This window comes from Halichoerus grypus, chromosome 3 (assembly GCF_964656455.1).
Source record: "Halichoerus grypus chromosome 3, mHalGry1.hap1.1, whole genome shotgun sequence".
Classification (NCBI taxonomy): Eukaryota; Metazoa; Chordata; class Mammalia; order Carnivora; family Phocidae; genus Halichoerus; species Halichoerus grypus.
The window spans coordinates 192,326,739-192,344,500 of NC_135714.1; the positions used below are offsets into that span (position 1 = coordinate 192,326,739).

A 17,762-nucleotide genomic window follows, 5' to 3' on the forward strand; every position below is an offset into this window, starting at 1 on the left:
ATTGATGGTGAAATATACTGGGATCCTCTTCATTTTGCAAATGAAACTGAGTGAGGATAAACTCAAATCATGTGGTTAGTGAGTTCTGTAAATTGGATTTAAACAGGCACTGTGTTCCAGCACTACTGCTAGCCTGTGAGGCTTCTCTGTGCAAATTAGAAAAAGATATCCCCTTTCTTAAAAAAACTTCACTGCCCACTGGCAGAAAATTGTCACAATAAATACAAATATCCACAATGAGCACGATGTAAACAAGGCATGTAGATTGCAGACTTGCACCTATACATAACCCTGAGTCTCCAGAGCCCACCCTCTTGAAAGTTATGTTGTTTTGGAATGGTATAAGAATTCTATGGGAGAAATATCAGCAGAGTTTGTGTCAAGCAAATTCTAGGATGTCTTCCTATCTCTGACTTGGGCTAAGGCCACAAACAGAAGTAAAGAATATCAGAAGAGGAAGATGAGTTGTGTTTGAAAGGTGTTTCATTTAAGATACCAGAGTATATCAAGTGCAGATTCCCAGCAGGCATCGGGTGATTTGAATCTGAAATTTAGGGGAGGGTGGGTGGTCAGGACTAGAGAGAAAGAATATCTCTGAAGGATGATCATTAACACCGTGATAATAAATAAAATCACTCATGAAAAGTATGATCAGTGGTGTCAGAAACCACAGACAAGTTCAGAAAGATAAGGAACGAAAAGTGCCAAGTTCCTTGTAAAGGTCACTAGCTGGCCCTGTGGAAATAGGAAGGAGAGAACGCAGAATGTTCTTTCTGACTCATCCCTTTATGCTAAAAAAAATTGCTCTCAATCTTGGTCCATTCGAATCCCCACTCCCAAATGAATGAAAGTAAGTCTCTGGGACAGAGACCCAGGCATCAGTAAGCTTTCTGGGTGTTTCTAATGTGCCATCCAGATGAGAACCATCTTACAAAGACTAAATCAAACTCATTTCCAGGCCTATCTTATTAGTAAAGTGTAGTTCTCTAATATGTTAACTTGTGTGGTTAAAGCCTTATATTTCACAACTCCATATAAATTGAAGATATACTTTACTATGAACTTACTGCAAAGTATAATTAATCCATTAGTAGATATAATAATGTAATTTCAAATGTAAACAAGGGCTGCAATACTTTTTACCAAGTAATTAACATACTTGAGTTTGTCTTCTGACTTGATTATATTACTCCTACAATATCAAACTCTTTCAAACATTGAGTGAAGGGAATCATTAATGAGAAAATATAGAGGAAGGAGGTGCTTAACTTTAAAGACATCACAGTTTTTTCAGATTAGTTTACCTCTTGGTCCTTTAGGGATAAACAGAAGGTAATCCAGGAATTATGTTTGTCTTTTGTAGTGTAGCTGAAAATCTTTAAATTTGGCCTTCTGAAACACATCAAGATGTCTTAAAATCTGACTTGTTATAAGTAATCTTTTTTCCAGCACAACCCCAAGGTATTTATTTATCAAGATATCAGTGTGATAGTTAAATAAATACTTTAACCACCAGGTTAAATGGGTTTAGGATTTAAGAATATAAAGCTAAAATAAGTATATATTGTCTTCTTTAAATATATCTTCTTGAACCATGAAAATGTTTTACATATTCCAAAAATTATTGTAAATTAAAAAGAAATCCCTGAAAATGAAGTCAGACAAGTGTCAGGTTAATGACACATTACACAGAAAAAACTTTGACTTTAGAATACAGTACTTTGGTTGTACTGTATTCTTAGTGGGATAGAGTCCAAAGAGAAAAAGAACTACAAAGAAATTTGAATTTCATTCAACAGTTTTATTGCTACAAGTTATATGGTATTTTGAAAGTAATTTGTGTCCTCATACGTTGCTGGTGGAATATAAAATAGTGCAGCTCCCTTAGAAAACAGTTTGGCAGTCCCTCAAAAGGTTAAACATAGAGTTACCCTGTGACCTAGCAATTTTACTTTTAAGTGATCACCTCACCAAGAGAGTTAAAAACATATATGCACACAATAACTTGCACACAAATGTTCATAGCATTATTCATGATAACCAGAAAGCAAAGAGACAATCCATATATGTATCAGCTTGTGAATGGATAAACAAAGTGTGTTGTATCCATTCAGGGGAATATTATTCAGCCATAAAAAGAAATGAAGTACTGATTAATGCTACAATATGAATGAATCTTGGAAATACTATACAGGGTGAAAGGTAGACATGAAAGGACACATAATGTGCAATTCCATTTATAGGATGTGTTAAGAATAGGCAAATCTATAGGGACAAAAAGTAGATTAGTGGTTGCCATGGGTCAGTGTTAGGAGGAATGGGGAATGAGTGCTGATAAGTATAGGTTTCTTCTGGGGTGATGACGGTGTTTTGGAATTAGATAGTGATGATTGTAAAACCTTGTCAATATGCTAAAAGCAACTGAATTGTATACATTAAAAGGATGAATTTTATGGTCTGTGAATTTTATCTCAATTTTTTAAAAAGAAAGGCAAAATTTTTTTTTAATATTATTGAATCTGCAGAATAGTTATCTGGGAGTCAATTTTACTGTGTTCTACTTTTGTGTGTTTGGAATCATTCATGTTGAAAAGTTTAAGATTTTTCTCATTAACTTCTATTTATTTGCTTTTAATTTAGAAATATTTATCAAGAAAGCACTAAAACATGTGCTGAGTGACCTGTCAACCAAGCTTTCTTCAAATGCACTTGTGTTCAGAATTTGCCACAGTTCAGTGTACATATGGCCTAACAGTGACATAAACACCATTCCAGGAGAACTGAGTGATAGTTCTGCTTGTAAGAACATAATGCGCTTTATTCAGTGAGTATGTTTGAAAATTGCTAGAAATGTTTTCAAAATGTCGTCTCATATTATAAACATCTTTGTGTATTAAACATCTAGCTTTGAACAGGAAGAAGATACCAAACGAAAATTTATGAGAAAGAAAGACAAAAAGTTATCAGACATGGTAAGCAAATCACCTGTCCTCTTAGTGTTAAAAATTTATAATCCTTGGATTTGGACTGGAGTGAGATCTTAGAGATTATTTAATGCAACTCTCTTAGTTTTTACAGATCAGATTATTGAGGTCCAGAAAGAATAAATGACTTGTCCGAGGTTGTAGCTCTGTTTTACATGTCTAAGCTTTTGTTCCATATTAACACATATCTTAATACATACCTTTTTTGGGATGCTTTCTGTACTCCCACAAAAATACACAGCTCAAGTATGTTTGCAAATTACTTAAAAATAAAAAGGAACCATTCTGAAACATGACAGAGACACATTATGCTGTGAGATAGTAAACAATAAATGATTTACTTTTCTTCACCTTGTTCTTAGTTCTGGTGCTTTTTGAACCAGTGTTATTGAGGACCTGCCATATGCCACAGACTTGGCAAATACTGGAGATGAAAATTGGAGCTACTCCAGGGGAGGAAGTTGTACGAAGTTAATACACTACCGTGTTTTCCTAGGCTGTTATGGGAAAATAGGGTGGACATGAGGTTGGAGAGCTAGGTGGGGGCCACTTCAGAAGAAGCAGAACTAAGCCAGCAGCTATGGTAACAGAGGAGGGAAGGGATCCAAGAGATATTTAGGGGATAAAATGGATGATCCTTGGAAATGAATTGGTTATGGGATGACCATTTTCTTGCTTGGGTAAAGATGGGTGATGGGGAAGACAGGAGGTCAGTTTTGGTCACATTGTTTGAGACACCAGTGAGATGTCCACATGAGCTGTTAAATTTACAATTGGTAGCTGTTAGATTTAAAGAACCTGTGGGCTGTGGATCAGATGATTTGAGAATTACGAGTAGTTGGAGCTTGACATTTTGAGGAGTACGGGTCGGTTATTTTGTAGAACGTTCCTCAGTTGGGGTTTGTTGTAGGCTTCCTCATGACTAGATTCAGGTGACGCACTGTTGATAGGAATATGGCCGAAGTCATGTCATGTCGTCCTTAGCACATCATGTTAAAGAGGCATATGCTATCAGTCGGCCTCTGGCATTGGTGACGTTAACTCTGATCACTTACTTCACATGGTGTCTGCTGGTTTTCTTCTCCGGGTGAGGGCACTATTTTTTCCCTTTAAGTAGTAGGTATCTCATGGTGAGAGGCTATCCTGTTCCTCACCAAAGTTTTACCCACTTCCAGTATGAACTGATAATTTTTGTCTGAATCCAACATTAACCTGATGGTTACAAAGTGGTGATTTTTCTGTCATTTCCTTCTACAGTTCTTAGATGACATTATACCATAAGGAAGAGCTTTGCTTTTCCCTATTTATTTATTATATGCATGGAAGCATAGGTTCCTGTTTTATGCAGTGAGTTACAATCTGTTACTCTCATTAGTTATTTGGATGCTCACATTTCCAAGATTTGGCCAATGAAAGCTTCTTCAGGCTGGCTCCAGTGTCCTTTGGACACTGTATTTTCGAGTACTTCCTACTTCTTCCACAAGGTGTTCTAGGCACGTCATGTACTGTCCCTGTTCCAGCTCAGGAGTCAGCCATTTCTCTAAGGAGCATGCACATGTATACATACATACCATACATGTATACATACATATACACACACACAGACACACACACACAATACATTCCTATTTATCTATGTAAATCATATTTATATTTCCAATTCTATTTCTACCTCACTGCATTCGTAACTCTTTGCCAGTGAAAAACCTGGCTTCCAGTATTCTCAATCTTTTACCAAATTTGCTCAAAATAGAAAGTATTTTCAGAGTTGTTATTCCATACCACTGTCAAAATCAAACCTACTAACGGAGTTCAGTATTTGTTTATAGCTCCCTATGTCTTTAGGCCAGGGGTTTATAGTTCTAATGTATGTTTAAAAGTTCCTTTGGTGTGTGGTTATTGTATCTTGTTCATTTGATTTTTTTTTCACTTTAAGTCTATACAAAAGTAGAATAATATGTGAATCCTGATGAACCCTACACCAGCTAAATGTTTATCAACACACACACACACAAATGTTTAAAAAAAAAAATGTTTATCAACAAATGGTCAGTCTGATTTCATCTTCATCCCCACTCCCTCTCCACCTCTCCTCAGATTATTTTGAAGCAGAGGAGATTTTTTTTTAAGATAAGATTTGTGCTTTTAAACTACTTACTGTAATACAGCTTTATATATGGCCCTTAAAAAGTCATTTTACTTGCCCTTTATATTTAATGTTCAATGTGCTATAAGTTGACTATTGCAGTTTATGTTTATAGCATCAAATAGTAAATATAGATCTTATGCTGGAAATGTCAACCTCTCTGGGAGCCATAACCCCCATCATTGAAAGAGAAAGCGGAGGACACCACTACGTTAGTATGACTTTACCCGTTGATGTAGTTCTATCTGTTGCTCCAGAAGAAACATGGGGAAAGTAAGTATTTTGTACTACTACTGACACATTTAAATAAGCACTCCTCCCCAGAGTAATCAGAGCCCGTTTTTAAATATCATATAGACATATCCAGGATTGTTGTTATTTTTACCATGATTTATTCCTTGTTTGTTATTAAGCTGAGTCATCTAGTAATTAAATGTTTATTTAGAGGAAGCAGGGTACTATGCAAAAACCTAAGAGGTTTTCCCTTTACCGACACATTGGAAATACACCGTCTACTTAATTTTGCATAAATTTACACTTCATTTAATAATCCTGGTCCAATCGGGTTTTTTACTGTATTTAGGATATATTAACTCTCCATTCTCATTTATCATAGCCACTATAACTTTTGTTAATGCACTTGAATATTTCCCTCCACAGAGTTCGTAAACTTCTAGTTGATGCAATTCATAATCAGCTAACTGATACGGAGAAGTGCATTTTGAAATATATGAAAGGAACATCTATTGTGGTCCCTGAACCATTGCACTTTTTATTGCCAGGGGAAAAAAATCTTGTAACAATTTCATATCCATCAGGAATTCCAGATGGTCAGCTGCAGGCCTATAGAAAGGTAATACCAAGGAGTGCCTGGGTGGCTCAGTCGGTTAAGCATCTGCCTTCTGCTTGGGTCATGATCCCAGTCCTGGGGTCGGGCTCCCTGCTCAGTGGGGAGGCAGCTTCTTCCTCTCCCTCTGCCACTCCCCCTGCTTGTGCTTTCTCTCTCTGTCAAATGATAAAATCTTAAAAAAAAAAAAAAAAAAGGGAAAGAAAGAAAAGTAAAGCTAATACACTTATTCTTAGAAAAACTATGACCATCATTCATTTTATATTTACTTAAACATTTCTAATAAATGGAACTTATTTTATGATTTAATATGAAAGTAGAATCAGACTACTATTTTTACGTGTTATTTAATTTCTATTGACATATAACTTTTTAAAAAGTATGTTAATGAAAATATATGCTAAACCATATGTAACATTTTGATTTCAGACACTCATTGTGGTTCATATGTTATGTGAAATTTTTCCATAATGAAATACAGAAATGAAAAGATGCTTACATGCCTTGAGCTGCTGCTGAGTGTTTATAAATAAATTCCTTTTCCCTTCCGTTACTTTCAGATTTGTGAAAGAGACAAGATTACAGTTAGGGAGGGAGAGTTAGGATTTATGCTAATTCTAATTAGGATTTATGGTAATACTTTACCCCCCACCTCCCAGGGTTATTTGGGTTTTATTAGAGGCATTTTGAAGAAAGCATGATCAGCATTCAAAGAACTGAGATTTATTAATGAAATGACTGGTTTTGGAGTGCATATTTTTGATATGTGGTCTTGCCTGGCACCCACCAAATTATACCAGGGGAGCATCTTCCGCACCCATCCCTGGGAGGAGGGCGAGTCCTGTAACGCTCTGCTCCGTCTGTGAGTGCTGGTGGGCCTGACCTGCAGAGGTGCCAGATGATCCCGTTCCGGCTGCGAGAGTACTTAGGAGACACGAAACGACAATGTCAGACTTTACAGAGGAAGGGTCACGTTTTTATACAGTTGGGAGAATTTTGCATTTTAAACATGTATGTGTATTTTAATTTTGATGCCACATTGGTTGGTTCCTACCACCAATGTCTCCTCCAGAATTTACTCACCACCCCTTGTATTTGTTAAGTACTTTAAGCGTGACTTTTCAGAATGCTGTCATGTAAATCTGTCATTGTTAATTATAATTTACTCATTTTACAAGGCTGTTTCAAAACCAGTCTTTAGCCTGGATGTATTTTAACAGACTGTTATGATAAATAATTAATTTGAAATTATGTGACTTCTCTCACTCTGACAAATTACAGTTGACCCTTGAATAACACAGGTTTGAACTGCAAGAGTCCACTCGTACACAGATTATTTTCAGTAAATACAGTATAGCACTGTAAATGTATTTTCCCTTTCTTACGATTTTCTTAATAACATTTTCTTTTCTGTAGCTTACTATATTGTAAGAATACAGTATATAGTACATATACAAAATATGTATAAGTCATTAACGTGTGTATGTTCTCGGAAGCCTTCCAGTCAACAGTAGGCTATTCAGTTTTTGAGGAGTCAAATCTACATGTGGGTTTTCGACAGTGTGAGGGCTCAGTGTCTCTAATCCCCACATTGTTCAAGGCTCAACTGCATTTTCATTTTTTCTGTGTTCCCTTCTAGTTTCGACCCATATCCATGGAAAAACATACATAACTCTCATTTGGTTGTAGTTTAAGTCTCACTCTCTTCGACCTTAGTGAATTATATTAAAAGTGTGTTTGATAACTTTTATAGCCAATATATAGTTAATTTTGTTTTCTGTCTTTAGTTTGAATTTGTTTACTGATGAGTGAGGAGTCTGAGTTACTTAACTTTTTTCTCTTCTATTGATTCTGATTTCATTTAGGAATTACATGACCTCTTCAACCTGCCTCATGACAGACCGTATTTCAGAAGGTCTAATGCTTATCACTTTCCAGGTGAACCATACAAGGATGGTTACATTAGAAATCCGCATACTTATCTCAATCCACCTAACATAGAGACTGGTATGGTGAGTTTAATAATTATTTACGGAGTCAACTGATGATCCGTGTCAGTGGTGATTTTTTGTGTGTATCCAGTGGGAGTTTTAAGGATTGATTCAGAATGTATGTCGTCTCTAAAACAAAATTTACCACCTGTTTCTTATAATAATCGTTGCTTAAAATAGCAGTATTCAGAGTAGTCTAAAAAGGTCAGAAATAGTATGTACCACAGTTTTCCTATGGAAATTCCATTCCCTAATTTATTTAAAGGCTGATCCCCATTTATTTTCATTCTGAACCTGAGAAATCACACTAATTAATGAGCATGATTCATTATTACTTTTTATTCTTTGCTGGATTTCATTTGCTAACATTTTAAGATTTTTGCGTATGTGTTCATGAATAAGATTGGCTTCTGAATTTCTTTCCTCACATTGTTCTTATTTCATTTTTGTGTCAATAATATCCTGGCTCATTGAAAGAGTTGGGGAGCATTCCCTTTTTTATTTTTTTAATTTTCTAGAGGAGGTACTGTAGGATCGGCATGATCTTTTTTTGATCATTTGGTTAAATTTACCTATAAAATAATGCTGTGCTTAACATTTTCTTTGTGAGAACATTCTTAATAAGATTTAATTTTATTAATGGTTATAGGACTTTTTTCATTTTTCTAAGTTCTATTTACCTAGGTCTTAGTCTCTTCTGTAGTTGTAGTGATTTTTTTTTTCATTCTTTATATCATTTTTATGCCTTTTTTTTTTTTTAAGTTTTGGCTTTATTGACCCCCTTTATTGTAACTTCTATATTCTATTTAATCAATTTTTTGCTCTTTCTTCTTCCTTTACTTTCTTTGATTCGTTGTTTTTCTTCTCACTTCTTAAGTTGGGCATTTTGCATATTGTTAATCTTTTTTATTCTCTACTTTAAGGTTTTAAATTTCAAGCAAAGCACTGTTTTCACAGATTTTAATTTGAAGTATTTTAGTTTTATTCAGTTCTAGGTATCTTCACACTTCTATTACGATTCTTATTTAATCTGTGTATTATTTCAAAGTGTTTTTTAACATCCAAATATATTAGAATTTATTTATGTAGGTATGTGTGTATGTATTTTTACTGATTTCTGACTCTTTTGCCTGCCGGTCAGAAACAATTTTTATGTGGTACAGATTCTGAAATTTATTGAGACCTATTCATTTACTGTGGATGCTATAGAAACCACAGATTTGGTAGCTTAAAACTACACAGATGTATTCTCTCAGTTGTGGAGGCCACCAGTCCGAAATCCCTATAATGAGGCTGAAATCAGGCGTCAGTGTGGCCATGCTCCCTGCAAGGGCTTGGGGAGAATCCATCCCGTGCCTCTTCCAGCTGTGGTGGCTGCCAGCACTGCTTGGCTGCATCGCTCCCATCAGCCTCTCTGGTCACGTTGCCTCCTCTTCTCCCCCTGTGTCAGATTTCCCTCTCCGCTCTCTCACAAGGATGCTTGTGGTTGCATTTCAGGCCCACCTTGGATAGTCCAGGAAAATTTCCCATATGTTAAGATCTTTAATTTAATCACATCTGCAGAGATTCCTCCCCCCCGTTTTTTTTTTTTTGCTTTCTGACCATATAAGGTAGCCTTTACAGGCTCCAGGGATTAGGAGATAGATACCATTTGGGGACCATTTCTCCACCTACCACAATGTTCTAGCTAAAAATTTTCTGTGTGTGTTGAGAAGAAAATATATTGTCTAATTGTTGGGTGAGGATTCTACATTTGTCCATACTTCTTCTTACCTAATTTTTAAAAAAATATTACCTTACACCAGTTTGTGGAGAAAAAAAACACATGAGTATTCTTAACATTATACTACAAGAAAGAAGTTATATGATCTTGGCCTTTACTTAAGGATATTTAAATAGCATACCTGGGCTGTAATCAATGGCAGGTTTACAAAATTGGAGAAATATTCTTCATATGTCCCATTAAATGGCCCCTTTGTTTGTTCATGCCTTTATTCCTTCCTTCATCATTTATTCAGTAAACATTCATTGACTATTAACCGTTCGCCAGACCCACTGTAGAAGCTTGGGCCCAGAAAGAAAGAAGACACAATACTTGCCCTTATCAAACTCACATATTAGTGTGGTTAAGCAGAGATTTAAAAAGTAGTAAGTAAGGTGTCAAGTAGTGCTTTGAAAAATAAAAAAAATAAAGCAGGATAGAGTGACAGCCACGGCAGGAGGTGGGTGGTGAGGGAGTAAAGCATGCCATTTTTAGGTTGGACGATCGTGGAAGGCCTCTGACATTTGAGCAGAGACCCACGTGAAGTAAGGGTGCAGAGCTGCAAATTATTTGGGAAAAGTGTTCCAGGCAGAGCAAACCCTAAGGCTCTGACATGAGATTGCCCCGGGCATATCTGAACCTAAAGCAGAGCCAGCAACAGGGGAAAGTGGTACAAGATGACACTGGAGAGGAGGCCAGAGGGCAGGACTCGCCCGGCCTTAGAGCCTGTGGTAACAACTCTGGACATTTAATAAAAAGCCAAGGAAGTATCATGTTCGGCTGTAGTTCTCTGAAGGCATTTTTGTAAGGAACTGAAGTAACAGTCCAGCTCTGAGAACAGTAAGCTTGCTTGGATGTATGTATAGAATATGTGCATCTATCTTAAGTTAGTATGTTACTGTATTCTCTTTATATAGATTTACGTGGTCCAGGGCATCTATGGTTATCATCACTATATGCAGGACCGGATGGATGACAATGGCTGGGGCTGTGCTTACCGATCTCTGCAGACAATCTGCTCTTGGTTCAAACACCAAGGCTACACGGAGAGATCCATTCCAACACACAGGGAAATTCAGCAGGTACAGAACATGCCATTTAAAATTCTAATCAATTGTACATTTCATTAGCCTTAATATACTACTACTAATGATTATTACCTCGTGGTACAGACTTATTTCTGTTTTGAAGGGAAAAAAAAAAACATAACTCATAATCAGGGAAAAGGTCCTAAAAGTAGTTTTTAATAGCTGTCTTGTGTATGGATTTTTTTGTGTTTTTAATTACACAAAGGCTCTAGTTGATGCCGGGGACAAACCAGCAGCGTTTGTTGGATCACGGCAATGGATTGGATCTATTGAGGTGCAGCTGGTACTGAGCCAACTGATCGGTGTAACTTCAAAAATACTGTTTGTCAGGTGAGGACACTTTAAGAAATTAGTGATATCATTTCGAAGCAAGTTTGTCATTTTATTAAAAAAGAGGAAAATTATATATTCTCTCCTTTCTCTTCCTCCTCACTGTTTTTACTTTCTCTCCTCCACATTGCCTCATTGCTTTACAAATCTCATTTTTTAAACCCTGAATTTTTGGGTTATTTTTTAGAAGGCTTTGAGTTGATGAGTAAACTTTGCAATATATACTTGCATGGTGTAGACCTAATTTAGCCAAGAAGAGGAACACTTGGAAATATGTCAACTTTGACTGGAGTTACAGAAAATCAACTTTTTGTTTATCCTCAAGTCTTTAAAAAGTCTTAAAAGGAAAAAATCAAATGTTGATCTATGACTGCCCTTTATGTGTACCTCCTGCCCTTTTTCTTCTTAAGATGCCAATAAACTAATAATGTGTCCCAATAATATATTCATTTTTTTCCCAGTACGGTTTAGCCATAAGTCTAGCATGAAAATATGAGCAAATATTCAGGTCGTGATTGCAGGGTCCTGGGATCGAGCACTGTGTCGGGGTCGAGCACTGTGTCATGCTCTGCGCCCAGCATGGAGTCTGCTTGAAATTCTCTCTCTCGCTCACTCTCTCTAAAGTAAATAAATCTTTAAAAAAATAAAAATAAAATATGAGCAAATAATAACTAAGATTGATTTCTATGACAATAACTAGCTTATTCCTTATTAGTGAGCTTATGTTTTAAATACTTTTTCTGTTATAATAACCTCAATAGATACAGTAACGTTATCCTTTTTTGTCCCATGTGCTTATGTCCAAGAACGTATGTTTTCACAATTGCAGTTTGGATTGTCTGTGGAAACCAGAGCTGACAAATAAATGATAGATTAAGTAGTGAAGCATATGGTGATTCAAAAGTGAACGTTTTGGCACATTAAAACTTCATACGTTCCTTACTAAGCAAGAGCTAAGGATTAGCCACCACCTGGCACCTCCAATCTAAAAAATAATCTCCCTTCATCTGGCCATCTTTCTCTCTTCTCAAAAGTACAAATTATATAGGACATTGAAATATTCCCTAAAATAATACGTTGTACTTGAAAACATTTTGCAGTTTTCACTTTGGCTTCACAGATATCATCTGTTTTGGTCCCGAGTCTCCTGTCACGTGGACAGGGCAGGGGGATTGGTCCCAGTCTAAAGATGAGGAGGTACAGACCGAGTCTGGTGGCGAGAAGACAAGAACCCAGGACTTAAAACTCATTCTTCTGAAATTAAATCCACCCATAAGAGCCCCATGGCCATCAAGGTGCCCACTTTCACTCATCCGTTAAAAATCCTTCTTTATGCAGTTCCAGAAGCAAAGAAGCAAGGTCTTCTTGCTTCTTTCCTAACACATTTAGTGGCCTTAAATACATCGAGAGGTTATGGTGCTTTAAATTGCTCTCAGGTCAGTTCCCTACCACTTAATGTTATTTAAATTTATTTCCTGTTTTTTTCAATAACTAAAAAAGAAAACAAAACGGTAGAAAACACTGGCTCCCAAACTCCTTATTTGACCTTAGTGTGAGAAATGGTTCATCTGATGGAAAATGATTTCTTTCTAGCCAAGGCTGTGAAATGGCCTCTCAAGGACGGGAGCTGGCTAATCATTTCCAGACTGAAGGAACTCCAGTCATGATCGGTAAGGTGTTTTGGACATCTTTGGCTCTTTGGGTAAAGAGAATTTATAAAATTTGTTGTTAATATAAATAATGTCACATAAAATCAGTCATTTTTAAACATTTTAAAATTAGCTTTCATACCGTACATACTGACCTCTGGATATTTATTTTTCAATTTTTAAGGTGGGAGGAAAGTTATAAGAAAGATTGTAATAACCAGAAGTAAAGGCTAAGAAGAGAAGTGATAACTGTTGAAATATTTGAAGAGTGGAGAACAGTATAGAAAATAGGCCATGGTCACTCAGTTGAGCCTACTAAGTCCTGGTGCTGTCTCTAACTTGGCTGGCTGTGTGGCATTATACAAATTGCTTCACCTCTCTGGGCTTTATTTGTAAAGGGGATCAGATGAGTTGATTTAAATGTTGATGCTTCTGTGAAGAACAAGACTTGATCTGAGATGCCAGAGGCAGACTAAGACTGGTATGTAAGATACGCAGGTAGACAGATTAAGCAGAGTATCAGGAGGACCGGAACGGGTAGAGGGGCTGTCCCACGGGAGGCGCTCAGAGCAGAGGCAACATTGCGTGTGTGCTGAGCGAGGCCTCACAGCGGTGACTGTGACCCTCCGTAGCCCTTTCTAAATCCAGTGTGGGTAATCCCATGGATATGGCAGTGGAATAGAAACCTGATGTGAGTACAGATATGATTGTATCTTTTCCAATTTTAAAAGATACAATTTTATCTTCTCAGAGTGTACTTGACATTGTGGTCTTTTGTAATATAGGCTAGTCACCTTTAATACTGTGTTATATCAATCAATAGGCCACATAATCTTTTTAAATTGAAATTGAGGGGCGCCTGGGTGGCTCAGTCGTTAAGCGTCTGCCTTTGGCTCAGGTCATGATCCCAGGGTCCTGGGATCGAGCCCCGCATCGGGCTCCCTGCTCGGCAGGGAGCCTGCTTCTCCCTCTCCCACTCCCCCTGCTTGTGTTCCTGCTCTCGCTGTGTCTCTCTCTGTCAAATAAATAAATAAAATCTTTAAAAAAAAAAAGAAATTGAATAAGAAGTTGCGACTCATACATGCCCTCTCATATTTCATATTTCTCTTGCTGTAGGGGGAGGAGTTCTGGCCCACACAATACTAGGAGTGGCATGGAATGAGATTACAGGGCAGATAAAATTTCTGATTTTAGATCCACATTATACAGGCGCTGAAGATCTACAAGTTATTTTGGAAAAGGTAAGTATCTTTTTAACACAAATGTAGATGCAAGGCAAAGAACCCAGAAGCAAAGGAGAACAAACTGGCCGTTAACAGAAAGACTATAAACCAAGGGCTGTGATATACACTATCAGGAGGTATTCTAGGGCTGTGAGGACGATCTGTCTGGATAGAGACACTGTCCAGGTCCCAGAGGGAACTAAAGTGAATTGCAAAGAACAAAATTCAGGTTAGATTTATGAAGACTTTCTTAGTTATTGAACTTAATAATGGAACCAAAAGCTTATAAATATATTCTTTTGGAGATGTTACAGCTTTGCATAAACAAATGTATTAAAATAGAGTGGATTAAATAACCTTTATAATTGTATTATTAACCAAAAATAAGTAGTATGTTGGACATTATGGAGGCTTGACTACGTCTAATTTATTTATATATAATTTATTCTCATTCTAGAAAGGATTTGAATTTGAGACAAATTTAAGAGTATTCGTAGATACTTACAATACCAGTTAAAGGAGGTATAAATTTAACTTAATGCATAGGCAGCTAATTCTCACATGTGAAAACTCATACTAAAACTTTAGAAGGCAAGTATAGTAAGACATAACTTGAATTTTAACTTCTATATTTTTTGCCAAATATATTAAAATTACAAAGAATGCATACAACCTTTTCAGCCACAAACCAATGAATATATCCTACTATTACCCACTACCCTTCATTTTTCTCGTGTTGCCACTTAAGTCAACATCACTAATACCAATAAAAAGCCTTCTCTGAATTTTGAAGTTGTAGTATAATTGGGTCATTTTTTTTTTTAAAAAAACACAATTCCTAGGGATTTGGGTGGTTTAGCATTGAAATTCATTCGTGAGACACTTTCAGAAGTTGAACAGAATGTAACTGCATGAAGTTACCAAAGCCCTAAGGATGAGGGGTTTAGTACATAAAGAGCTTTGGTGTGTGTGTGGCTGAATTCTTTTATAGCCCAGTTTAGTAAACTATTTCGCCAGCGATAAGACTATAAATACAGGAGATAAATGTGTCCTGCTTTTATCTTTCAAGGCATTTGGACTTGGAAATCTGTGAAATGTTTTCTGCTGGCACATGGAAGTGGGAGCAATATTTACTCTCTTTCTGTAGCCAAGTGGTCCCTCACTCATCATTAAGTACTAAGACGTGCCGTCCGCTGTCCAAAGCAATAGGGGTATTAAAAAAGGTCTTTAAGAAGCTCTTAGTCTAGGGGCACCTGGGTGGCTCAGTCGTTAAGCGTCTGCCTTCGGCTCAGGTCATGATATCAGGGTCCTGGGATTGGGCCCCACATTGGGCTCCCCGCTCAGCGGGAGGTCTGCTTCTCCCTCTCCCACTCCCCCTGCTTGTGTTCCCTCTCTCGCTGTGTCTCTGTCAAATAAATAAAATATTTAAAAAGACAAAAAAAAAGAAGCTCTTAGTCTAGTGTAGAAGACAAAAGAGATCCGAAAAGTATTCCCCAGAAAAAATACGGTTATCGAAGGTAGAGTTTACAAGGCTGATCAGTAGAGGGATCCCTTAGAGACCGTGAAAGGACAGCAGGCCATGTTCCCAGAACATGCCCAGTTTTGGCAGTTTGACATGATTAGAGCCGGCGAGGAGGTGTGGCTGGAGGGATAGGCAAGGGCTAAAACTGTGAGCCAGGCCGAGAAGCAGAGCACTTAGATTTTAACTTAGAGGCAATGAGGAGCCTTCATTATTTTAATGAGAGGTATGATTACTTCTTTCTGGCTGGTTTGAGGAACTTTGCAGTAGATGGAATTGTCTAGATAGGGTTTTCTGAAGCAGTTGGATAGAATAAGGCGTTGTCCCTGATTACTTTCTCTGAGGATTGTACTGTCCTTCTTTGCTAGTTAGATTTCTGTAGAGTTTTCAGTTGTAGAAAACCCTCTGCCCTTTTCGCACGTATAAGGAACCACGAAGCCAAGGCCTGGCCGTCAGTAGTATTGACTCTCACTGACTCGAGAATCTAGAGCAGTGTCTCAGAGCCTGGGCTGCTGTAACAGAACACCATAGCCTGCGTGGCTTATAAACAATAGAAATGTATTCCTCACACTTCTGGGAGCAGGGAAATCCAAGGCACCAGCAGGTTTGGTCTGGTGAGCCCCACTTACGAGTTCACAGACAGCAGACTTTTTCACTGTATCTACACAGAGTGGAAGGGGCCTCCTTAATGAAGGCACTAATCCCATTCATGAGGGCTCCACTCTCGTAACCTAGTCACGTCCCAAAGGCCCCGCCTCCACATACCATCACCTTAGAGACTACCTTTCAACATGAATTTTGGAAGGACACAAACATTCAGTCTAGCAAGGGCTGTAGGGACAGTTCTGCCTCTGCTTGACCTCTCTTGACCCTCTTGTGGAACTTTCCTGTTTGAAGTTCCCAGACTAGTCACCTCAGAGAAAAAGAGCACCCTGTCTACTCCCATCAGTTTCTGGTTTGGGCACCCTCTCTACCCACTTCTCTTTATAAAATAATTTGAGTCTGGTTATTAAAAGATTAAAACAGAGAGTATAAGCCTTTATTCATCACTAAGAAAACAGATTTTAGGACATTAAATTTATTAGAAAAAGTTTTGCTTAAAAAGATAATAAAAAAGAAGCTTATTTACATATAGAAACAGGTCTCAAAGACAAAAAAAAACCCCACAAATTTTGCGGTTACCTGGGGGCAGATAGGAGTGATGGAGGACTTTTTACTTTCATTTGAACTTTGATAACATAGATCTTATTTTTGCAATCAGAAAGAAAAATGCAAAAATTAAAGAGTGTCTCTACTCAGCCCTCCAACCTCCACACTAAAAAAGAGAGCTACACACTATCTTCTGTAGAAACCATGAACTTTAGCTCTAGGTCACTGCCAGAATACACAGCAGCTTCCAAGTTAGGCTAAGGGATAAGACCACACTACTTGTCACTCACCCAGTGGTATTTATTCTAAGAGTTCTAGCTGGCCTCCTAACAAGTATTTTGCAAGCAAAGCATTTCATTTCAGATAACTCGGACTAGTCATTAGCGGGGTCTTTAAGAAAATAAATCAATGGCTCTAGAAGAGATTTTGTGAATTTGTATTCACAGTGAGACTTTGTTTGAAAGTAATTTTCTCTGCTGGGGAAAACGATGGAAAAGAATGGAAAGTGGAAGGATTATAGCCTGAGGACAGTGAAGGGCAATTTAAGAGGCCAGCACAGATTTCTCCCTGCCACATTTCCTCGTAGCTAAGACGCACAGCGTGGTCCCTAAGACAGCCTTTAAAGGACTGCTAAGAAAAACAGATTGCCAATTCAACTATGACCTACCTGCCGTTGACTGCCAGAATTATAAAACTTAGACTCAGTAAAAATGTGGTATTTGGGAGGCGCCTGGGTGGCTCAGATGGTTAAGTGTCTGCCTTCGGCTCAGGTCATGATCTCAGGGTCCTGGGATCGAGCCCCGCATCGGGCTCCCTGCTTGGCAGGAAGCCTGCTTCTCCCTCTCCCTCTACTGCTCCCCCTGCTTGTGCTCTCTCGCTCTCTGTGTCAAATAAATAAATAAAATCTTTTTTAAAAAAAGATATTTAAAAAAATGTGATATTTGGAGTAACAGTTACCATAAGGAAGCTTTTTCTTTTTTATCTATGATTAAATACTGTAAAATTAAAATTTTTTTAACTCTATCTGAAATGGACTCAAGTATGTTACTTTCCTTTGCTTTATAGGAGTTCAAA

The 17,762-nt window shown here is 37.5% G+C and overlaps 1 protein-coding gene across 1 annotated transcript in view; it reads left to right on the top strand.

The window, feature by feature from the left end:
* UFSP2 (UFM1 specific peptidase 2) overlaps positions 1 to 17,597 on the top strand; it is a 19,319-nt gene extending 1,722 nt beyond the window's left edge. The window contains exons 3-12 of the mRNA XM_036070596.2: positions 2,641 to 2,824; positions 2,906 to 2,972; positions 5,246 to 5,403; positions 5,791 to 5,983; positions 7,843 to 7,989; positions 10,648 to 10,812; positions 11,024 to 11,148; positions 12,742 to 12,818; positions 13,914 to 14,038; positions 15,090 to 17,597. Of these exons, the coding sequence (XP_035926489.1) occupies positions 2,641 to 2,824; positions 2,906 to 2,972; positions 5,246 to 5,403; positions 5,791 to 5,983; positions 7,843 to 7,989; positions 10,648 to 10,812; positions 11,024 to 11,148; positions 12,742 to 12,818; positions 13,914 to 14,038; positions 15,090 to 15,113 (1,265 nt within the window). The 3' untranslated portion in view covers positions 15,114 to 17,597. The remainder of the gene's footprint in view (positions 1 to 2,640; positions 2,825 to 2,905; positions 2,973 to 5,245; positions 5,404 to 5,790; positions 5,984 to 7,842; positions 7,990 to 10,647; positions 10,813 to 11,023; positions 11,149 to 12,741; positions 12,819 to 13,913; positions 14,039 to 15,089) is intronic.
* Positions 17,598 to 17,762: the final 165 nt, after the last annotated feature.